The sequence below is a fragment of the Cheilinus undulatus genome, linkage group 4 (genome assembly GCF_018320785.1).
Source record: "Cheilinus undulatus linkage group 4, ASM1832078v1, whole genome shotgun sequence".
Taxonomy (NCBI): Eukaryota; Metazoa; Chordata; class Actinopteri; order Labriformes; family Labridae; genus Cheilinus; species Cheilinus undulatus.
Window position 1 is genome coordinate 23397643 of NC_054868.1, and position 10512 is coordinate 23408154.

Genomic DNA, 10512 nt, shown 5'->3' on the forward strand with positions numbered 1-10512 from the left:
TATGTCACTCCACATTCATTATTGAGGCTACAAAAGCTGATCCACATGAGGAGGGTTGTTAATGGTGTGTAATGATCCCAAATTAAGAGTGCAGAATAACATCAACTGCAGAAAAACTGTAAAAATAAAAAAAAGCAAAAAATATTTTAATTCAGCATGAGATGTCTAACTTCTCTCATACTTACTTAGAGGGACATAATGCTTGTCTCCCTTTTCCTCTTCCTCTCTGTCTGATCAGCTGCTGATACACAAAAGAAACAGATGCGGCCTTGATGCCTAATGGAAGAGAACAAAAATACGTTGGCACAAGTCTATTGGAATCACCAAAATCTACATCAAGCAAAAGTTTTTCATAGGAGCTTTGAACTCTTTTTTTGTTGAAGAGATCAACAATCTTGTGTTTTTTAATATGTCTGTTTGTGTGTCTCTTTCCAGTCATCTGCCTTGTTGGCCTTGGCCTGGTGGTGTTTTTCTTCAGCTTCCTGCTCTCCATTTTCAGGTCCAAGTACCATGGATACCCCTACAGGTACAGTAACATGGTTCAAGTTTCACCTGACTTACTCAACACTTATTTCAAGAACAATATACAAGCACATAATGGATGCTCAAATCATTTAAGTTGACATAAAATCACTGCTCAGTTATCAGAGACACAGAGCAAGAATCCAGGCCAGAACACCATCCATCCATTTCCATTATTTTATTGATCTTTGGACAGCTGCTCGATTTGAAACACTCCCTCCAAAATGCACAATATGCTGCACCAAGGTTGTTCCTTCAGCCACCCATTTTGCTGCTTAAATTCCTAAACAGATTTTCAATCTGACTTTGTTGCCACAAACCAATCTTTGATATTTTGCAGGGCAGTCAATGTAAAGTCCAGGAGCACAGTTTCTCTTCACCCTAAATATTAGAGAATATGGATTCATCTGGAAGAATTGTCTGTATGTCCTCATATAGTGAGCATGTCTGGATCCTAAAACACTTCAGCTTAGTGAGCCAGAACAGCAGCAATTTGGTCCCACTTTGAGCTAAAGGTCGCCACTACATAAAAAAGATTTAATGTGTGACAGAAAACACTCTGCCAATTCATAGTGTCTGGGTCCAATTCACTGCCACTGAAGCAGGTGTAGGATATTAAAGCACATCAGCTGAACTCCTCCAGCTGCAGAGAATAGCCTCTGAAGATTTGAGATGGTAATACCGCTCCTCACGGACAGATATTATACTGTCATGTGGGCTTGAAGTAGGATCAAAAGGCTTTATGCCAGTTTGAGGAAAAGGCTAGTGTTGTCAAGTAATGTCTTTCCATTAAGAGATCAATTATGGTATTATGAAATACTGTATTTTCCGGACTATAAGTCGCTCCGGAGTATAAGTCACATCAGTCAAAAAATGCGTCATGCAGAGGAAAAAAACATATATAAGTCACACTGGACTATAGGTCGCATTTATTTAGAAATTGACACACCGTTGTCCATGGTCTGATAGAGAGGTGGCTGCGATGCATGAAGCGGTAACACCAAGAAGGCCCGCCTGCAAAGTAATTTATATTCATCTCCTTCGCAACTACCAGGGCGTGGAGACGTAACTGCACCGTTGACAAGCCTCTCCCGGCAGCACGTTGTTCAAGCACCCATCTGTGGACTCGTTCCTCCAGCTCTGGCCATCTTGCTTTCAGCCTGCGATTAGCTTTCTTTGTTTTCTTCATTGCAGTAAGAGTAACCACTGCTTTTCGCCAGTCCCTCACAAGTTTCTCACTCACTCCAAACTTTCTTTCTGCTGCTCGATTACCATTTTCATTAACTTTTTCAGTGGTACAGGAACAGCATATAGTTGTCACAAGCCTAGAGCAACCTCTTGCGGCTGTTGACGGTAATGTTTACTCCTTGTGCATGTCGGTCAGTATGGATTAACATTTAAAAACATGTTGTATTACATATATTTTGATATATAAGTTGCACCTGACTGTAAGTCGCAGGACCAGCCAAACTATGAAAAAAAGTGCAACTTATAGTCCGGAAAATACAATAAGACAAGCTTTATTTCATTGCTTCAAAGTTGTAATTTTTTATTTTGATTTGATCTGTATTTATCTCCAGTGTTAGCAAAAATAGATCAAAAATTTAAAAGAAATGCCAAAAAAAAAAAAAAAAAGAAAACATCCCCGGTAACTATTCAAGAAGGGTCAGAATGAAACAGAAAGCATTTCTGGTCCTTTACTTACACTATCAAATGTTTTCATAGAAAATTTGTAGTTTCACCCAAAATAGATGTCATGACATATGCATCAAGATAGAAAACAAGAAATAAATACCAAAAAACAAAAGTTTACATAAACCTTTTTTTTTATTTAAAGTATCAACTTTGGTAGGAAAACTCTTACAATTGTATATACCCAAAATGAGGCTGGCAGCATATATCAGTCAAACACATGGTGTTTTAATCTTGGCAAAGATGGTACAGACTGCATACAGCAATGAGCATGCCGCAGTACAAAGTTAGAATATCTCTTCATAGTTGTTATATCCTTCAGTGAACATTTCTGTGGGTTAGTGTGTGTTTGAGGAAGCATGCACAGGGCCAATCATCATTCTTCTCTTCCTGGTGAAGGGTTTGTGATCAGGGAGGCAGAGTGAAGAGAAGTGGGGAATTGCAGTTACCATCAGCCTTTGTGTACCCATCATCCTTTGTGCTCCATTCACTGGCTTGATCTAACATCACAAAAATGGTGGATACTAGAAGTGGCAAAGGGATCAGGAGATAAGTCTATGGGGAGACCCAAGCGACTGAAGTTTTGGAGATTGTGAAGGCTCCAGCAACTTTTAGATCTGATGTGTAGAAGCATTTTAGTTTCCCGGTGTAAAGAAAGGAGAAGAGGTGGCGGACAAACAAAAACAATATGCAGACACTGTCAGACTCCATTTACAATCTTGATGGGGAATTTAATTGATACAAGGAGCTGCTTAGCAAATCATCGCCCTGTAAAGATTTGCAGAGATGAGGGGAGCTAGATCCAACAAGGCACAAAGACTCTTAAGGAAACGTTCACAGTCCCACTTCCCCACTGCAGTGTGAGGGCTCAACAGATGACAAGGTGTAACAGTGCCACTTTATTTACATTTTCTAGTAAAAAAAAAAAAAAAATGCCATGCCATACTGCGCCTACAACATGGTAACTGCTAAGCTTCTCATATTTATATCTGGCAAAGTGCTGGGGACAGCTTTTCCAGGAAGGCAGCATCTATTGCGTGAAAATACAGCAGCTACCAGTGGCTGGAGGCTTCATTACAGTTTTAGAACAGCATTTGACTGGGATTTCAGGCCAGTGTCTATAAAAAATGATGGGTAATTAGTTTAACCAAGCGGTTCTTAACTGGTCTAGCCTCAGGGACCTACCACCACCTCTTGAATCAGCAATCTCGACCCAAATTCCTAAAAATGTTCAACAACTTCAATTTATTTCACAAAGCATGCTGAAGTTTGTACCATACATGAAACAAAACATGACTGAATGAAGAGACAGTACAGACATGTCATAATTGAAACCCTAAACTGACATGCATGAATACATTGTATTTTTTTCCAAACCCCATAGAAAGGTGTAGCGTTTTATTTGTTTTCTTGAGATTTGGAAAAATTAAGACATTCAAATGAGAAAACTGGCTTTGTTAACACCAAAACATGAGTAAAATAAAATGTTTGCTTAAGTCATACATCATGGATTTTAACCACAGTTTTTTTCAGGCACACCTTCACAACCCACTAAAAACAGCTCTGCGACCAACTTTTGAGTCCCGATCCACCAGTTTACACCCACTGATTTAACTCATGGATCTTAGGCTGGCTAAGATGCACAAAGTATAGCAGTGGGATGAGAAGAACAGCTTAAGCCCAGGATACACTTCAACACTTTAACTTTTCTTAAAAGACTTTAAAAGAACAGCCTCTTGCACCCTCTCACATCTGGAGGCAATGTGTCAGCTACTCCGAGTTTCAGTCACAGACAAAGATTTTGCAAAGGCTAGGGATCTTTCAGGGTCACTAACTGCACGACTTTAACTAGATTCTTTCTGAGTGCTTTCCCTCTCATATACTTGCTGGGAATTTACAACTACAGAACAAGAGAAGAAACTGGTGGAGTGGTTGGGAGAGGGCAGGAGTGCCTCTTTGACATGTCCTCCTCTTTGTATTATGATAGAGTGGAGAAAAAAGAAGGAATAGAGTTGGACAGAAATCACTGCAGCCATCGAAGTCTGTTCATATTCCTAGTTTGAACTTTTGGAGGGCCAAAGTAATTTCTGTCCACCATGTGCACCATGTGCCAAATCTTCAACTCCACCAGTTTCTTCTCCTTTTCTTCAGTACAAGGGAACTGCATTTTACTACTCCTCGCCACCAGATTTACTAGTTTGCAAGCTGGCTTGTGGCTCATATTGATAGTTGATAATGGTCACACCTTTGAACAATACAGTTTGCATAAGAGAAGACTTGGTCTCAGCCTGTGTAGTTGGGTTCCTGTCATTCCTATCGTTCCTATTGTTCCTATCATTTTATGGTACTTGATGTCTGTGTCTTGCCTGCATCCTGATGATGTTCATGATGTCTTAGTTGTGTAGAATGGTTTCTTGTCTGCACTCTGATTGATATCTGTGATGTGTTAGTTTGCATGGCATCACATGACGTCGAGGTTTTGATGTATATTGATCTTGATGAATTATTATCTCATCCATATTTTTGGTTAGTTTCTTTAAGTGTTTGGATTCTGCTGATGTTGTCTGCATGTCACGTTCTGTCTTCTTATCTTTTGTTTGGGTTGTTGCTTTGTTCTTCTGCTTGCTTCTGCACATGTCAAAGCACTTTGTAAACCCATGTTTTTAAAAGTGCTATACAAATAAAGTTATTATTATTATTATTATTATTATTATTATTATTATTATAAAGGCAACACAAACAAACAATTCAGATCAAATTTCATGACCACCTTCTACCAAAGGTCTTAGGTCAAAGCAGCATGCCCCAACCAGGGCATTTGAGGCCAATTTGAGGCCCTTCCTCCTTAAGCAACAAAATATTTAGAAGCATCTCTTTTCAGGTACCAAAGCCAGAGAACTACAGGACATACCGAGTCGTAAAATATTAATACCCAAATAGCCAACAGAATTTCATTAGCTCGTAGAAAAGCATTATACCCAAACTCAGCACACTGTATTATTTTATTGCATGCCATTTAACTCACAATAATACACCAACTTATTGTTTCAGTGTCTCTTCAGGGATCTACTGAACTAACTTCACACGTTAGTTGGACTGATTCACGTATCTATTAGGCAGGATATGCCTCACATCCATCTGGACAACCGCCCACTAAAGGTGTTTGGGAAAGGGCAGAACCTTTGAAAAATGTCTTGAAGGTTGACTGGACTAACACGTTGTCACGTTCATCACAGGCTAATCAGAATTTAACTAGTCATTGTAGCTGCTATGGTTGCCAGCTATTACAGGAGCCAGTAGGTGAATCAAACTCATGCCAAAGGCGATGGGGAGAAGAGCAAAAACATCTTTTCTGCCAGGGAAAGCTTTAAGTGCAGTTCTTTGCTCATCTTGTGATAATCATCATCAGCACCAACTTTATGGATTAGAGCTTTTCTAGATGGCTTTGCCAGATGACAGACATGGAGTCTGGCAAACCCATCTGCTTTGCAAGGTTAACAGATCACGGTGTCAGCAGAGGTCCACTATGCTACATGAACCGCCATTCGATGTCACTACTCCTGCGCTGGTGCAACTCTGTATGGCTCTGAAAGTATAGTCATTAAGTCAGGCAGACACATACAGACCCGTGTGTAGGGCTGACCTCGACGGTCAGCCAAAAATCCTACAACCTGTGAGTCACTTCACTGAGTAGTGTGTGGTATATCCACACATATTTTATGTTAAACATATATATAGAACAGGTCTAAAGCAAATGTGTATTTATCTGAATAGCACTTGAACTGCTGCACTGTTTAGCTGCTAGAAGTAGTATTTAAAAGTCTGTTACACTGACTTTGACAGTGAAAACATATCTATTATTTATATGAAAGTTTTGAATTTTTAATGAAATATATAGATGTTTAGAGGCGATTCTCCCACTACTCCATTTGCCTTCCTGTTTGATAAAGAAAGATGCTTCTTCAACAACATTTTCAAAATACTTTGTATGATTAGGTGCTCCCAGACATTTTCTTAACCTGCATTTAGCATTTTTTTAACAAGATAACAGCAGCAAATGTTTCTACTTTTGTCTTTTTTGCAGTCTGCAAAAAATGTGTCATGTTATATCAATAACAAAAAAAAAACAATTTATCTCCCTTTATCCTCTGTTTTCTGTCTGTCTTTAAACTCTTTCTCAGCTTCCTTATCAAGTGAAAAAAAGACAGAGGAGTTCAGCAAATGGAGAGAAGCTGTAGGTGAGAAGAGGAGGTGTCATGAACGTACTTGAAGAGGAGGCAGCATCACAGCTGAGTCTAGAGTTCGTGGTGGGGTTCCTTTTTTGTGTTGTTTTTTTATCCATTGCTATTTTAAACTCTTGGAGCTGAATTGCAAATAAATTATTCCTCTCACACTGGAAAATAAAGGTGTTTGGCATGTCCCTGTATTTTGTCATTTGTTCATGATTATTTTTGATATCTTGTTCTTGATGTAAATCTGTGACAAGTAAAGGAGTTAGCTGGATGGCCTAATAGCAGAATTTACTCCATGCCCTTTCTGCTAACTGACACATTTAACTTACCAGTAAATCATCCAGGCTCATTCATGCTGGTGCTGTCCACAGCAGAACAGATCCTTGTGATAGTCTGAAGAAGACACTCATGTTTATGGAAAGCTCAAACATGGTATGAGTGGATGGTTCAGTAGAGCTGTCTTTCTCTGTGTTAAATCTCCTTTGTTTTAGATCAAATAATGCATTTTTTTTTAAACTACAAAGAGGAATAAACACTTACAAAATTAGTCTGATGAACACTAACAAGAAGTGATGTTCCTAGGCCAATAATTTAAAGTCTGGTCAAAATCGTATTTGTGTTTAGTTGACTTTATGGTAATAAAACAGAACTCTATGGCCCTCATTTATCAATCTTGTGTTGTAACCAGTGCAAATATAGTTATAGAAATCATCTTACAACAAGGTCCAGGTGAAGTTTACTAAAATCTGGCCAATCACAGAGTACAATTTAGTTGGCACCCTAAACGCTCACAGTTCAGCTGGCCTTACCCTTAAAGTTTACAACATGGAGGTATGTTAATACAGCAAAAAAGAATTTTGTTATGGTTTAAATTTCCGGTCACAGAAGTCAAACAAATAAGCACCACAGCAGTTCATGGCATTGCTGTGGACAACTGAACTCGAGGTAACGTTTGGATTTTTTTTATGCAATCATGATATTTAACTTAGTAAGTAAGTAAGTTAGTAATATAATCACAGTTATTTACATTCAGGTCGTAGAGTAAGCACAATTCCTTACATTTGGGTATTTATAAAAAGCAGAAACCCTTAAGTGCTACAGGAGGTGGCGAGTTAGACCGCAGCCTGACATTGTCCCACATTGAGAAGAGAGTTGCTACGATACCTCAGTTTCAGACTAAGACTTTAAAAGAGACTTAAGAAAACTTGAAATATCTAGCAGTCTATTGAATGAACAGAGTGATGTAATGTCTATTAGAATAGCCAGTCATAAGAATGTAACTCATATATTTTAGAGCACCGGATGAGCTCCTGTTGCTGTCCTCTTGCCATGAAATGGTGTGCAATTATACGTGTTGCGAGGTGATATGTTACAATGGCTATCTTAATCTCCAAACATACTGATCAATCAGGATCATGTGTTTATTGATTTTTTTTTTTTTTTTGTTTTTTATTGATCAGCTCTTAAACACACAGTCAAGGTTCATACAGTTGAATTACTGGGGTAAAATGCTCCACTTCATAAATCCGGGCCCAAATGGTTCAGACGGGAGCTTTGCAAGATGGATTTGCCAGGGAGAAACAAGGAAACAGGCGTCTCCATCTGCTTTGCAAGGTTAATAATCATCAAGATTAGACCAAAATATGTCAGGAAATTTTTCAATTTGTAATGATTAATCTAGAATTTATGCAATTTTCACTTCTTGAATGAAATCACGGGGAAAAAAATGAAGTTCTATGTTTTTTGGATGCACTTGAACTTTGTATGTACTTTCAGCACTGTTTGAGAATCAGTGACAGCAATAATTATTTTCAACTATTAGCTTTTTATGGACAATTAGACAACGAGCCAGCACTGTAATAATCACTACAATAAAATGCTTTCACTGATTGGTCAAATTAGGTGAAAATATTGTTACTGACACAATATTTTGGACTTTAAGCTGGTAAAGTGGAACCTTTCATCTCCTTACAGCTAACTTAAAACATAACCTATGCATAGCTGGTGCAGGCAGAACACTACCCTGAGGATGTCATTTCTTCATTTATTTTCTCCCCCATTTTTGTCTCTTGAATTTGATAACAGTAGCACAGCAGCTTTGGAGAAGCCCTGATAAAGACACAGATCTGCAGTTGGTAAAACTAGAACTTGAGCTTCATATATATCAGTGTAAAACTGGAAAGGCTAAAATTGAAAGTGGGCTGATTAGGTAAGAAGTTCCATAATTTATCATAGGTCATAGGACTTAAACCCTCAGGTTGAGAACCAGCAAGTATCTGACATTTACCATTTTGCTATCTCTGGCGTCACTGCAGTGAATATGTTAAACCTGCTTGCATTGCACTATCTGGTAACCTTAGGTTTTATTGACTAGAATAAGTGTGCTTAGCCCATCTCTATCCCTGTTTTAAAAAAATGTTGATTTTTTGCAAGTATACAGTACCGCTGCATTAAATCTATATTTTGACCCATGTTACAGCTCATCTTAGCAGCTCAACCAATTTAGAAGGAGTTTGATAGTGGTGGTTGTTTAATCAAATACAACAAAACTGATAAATATAAGACTAGGAATGACCCCAAGAGGTTAGAGCTGAACAAAAACACTTAAAATTCAGCATCTACAGTTTTACTTCTCTCTGTATTCGACAAACATTCACTGTTGGCACCAAACCCGAATCACTGATGCAAAATAGTAACACATGAACAGAGTTCACAGCAGACTGCCTGCTAGGGATTTAACTTTCCCCACTGAATGTGAGAAGCATAGGTCATTTAGAGAATACATATTACTAATTCTTTCACTGGTGGACTGCCCACTGAAACACTGAGTGGGCTGAAGCACTGAAACCATTTATGTAACCAGCTATGCGTGGGCAGGCAGAGGAACATTGCTGCACATAGACCACTTTTGACAAATGTTGTGAAAATATTCCCTATCAGACTTCCCATTCTTGGCTATTTTTATCCTGAATCAACCATGGGCACATGGTGTATAGTTAAACACAACTCTAGGAACAGATGTTGTGAACTACCCAGATCATTGTTAAGAAGTCTCACAGAGCTTTTTAGCTTTTCTCTTTCCCTTCTTGATCATCATTTACTCAGTAAATGGATATCAGTCGATAGACTTTGCTGTTAATTGTTGAAATGATTAATTTTTCAGAAGGGACTTAGTCCAAGGTTGTTGAAATCTCTCTGACATTTTCCTGCTTATTCAAGAGAGCAAAAAATACCAAGATTTAAGTAAGTAACAAACATGGCTCTTAAGAGTTGAAAGAGAGTAACAGAGTCAATATGAAGTTATTCATGCCTTCATTACGACTGTGAAAAACGTTCTTAGAGATGATTTACAGCACTGACATTCTTCAACCATGTCTCATTTATCCTGTTGATGTAAGTTTGTTTTTGCTGTGATTACAACCCTAATTCCAAAAAATAGTCTGGGCGCTGTGTGCAGGGCCATTTCTAGCTTTGTATGGGCCCTATGCAAAATGCTGTTTAGGGGCCCCTAGTTTGCCAAACTACGATGGTAAATCATCCATGAACATGCTAATGATGCATGATGTGCATGATAACCTCTCATATTAAAATGGAACATCTTAAGTTGAGCCACTCAAGCAAAATCCATCTATCATCACAACAGCATGGCTTTGCAGTTGAAGAGTCCAGGTGCTGAAATGTCCAGCCTGCAGTCCAGAACTTTCACCATTAGAAAACATTCGGCACATCATTAAACAAACAAAAAATTCAGCAAAGAAGACCCAGTACTGTTGGGTCAATAGAATCCTTTATCAGACAGAAATGGGACAACATTCCTCTCCAAAAACTCCAGCAACTGGTCTCCACAGTTTCCTCATTAAATTCAAAATGAGCCAATATTTTTCATGAAATGATAAAATGCCCCAATTTCAACATCTGATGGTGTTTATGTTCCATTGTGAATTGAAAGAAATAGGTTAATAAGGTTTGCAAATCACTGCATGTTTTTGTATCAAGCTTAAAGTATCTAAAAATATATGAATAAAAAGTCAACTAGTAATGGTCATGATTTTTTGAGCTGAAGCTT

At 38.3% G+C, this 10512-nt stretch overlaps 1 protein-coding gene across 1 annotated transcript in view; it reads left to right on the top strand.

The window, feature by feature from the left end:
• Window positions 1-6634, top strand: part of tusc3 (tumor suppressor candidate 3) — a 143817-nt gene extending 137183 nt beyond the window's left edge. The window contains exons 9-10 of the mRNA XM_041785505.1: window positions 436-526; window positions 6396-6634. Of these exons, the coding sequence (XP_041641439.1) occupies window positions 436-526; window positions 6396-6411 (107 nt within the window). The 3' untranslated portion in view covers window positions 6412-6634. The remainder of the gene's footprint in view (window positions 1-435; window positions 527-6395) is intronic.
• Window positions 6635-10512: the final 3878 nt, after the last annotated feature.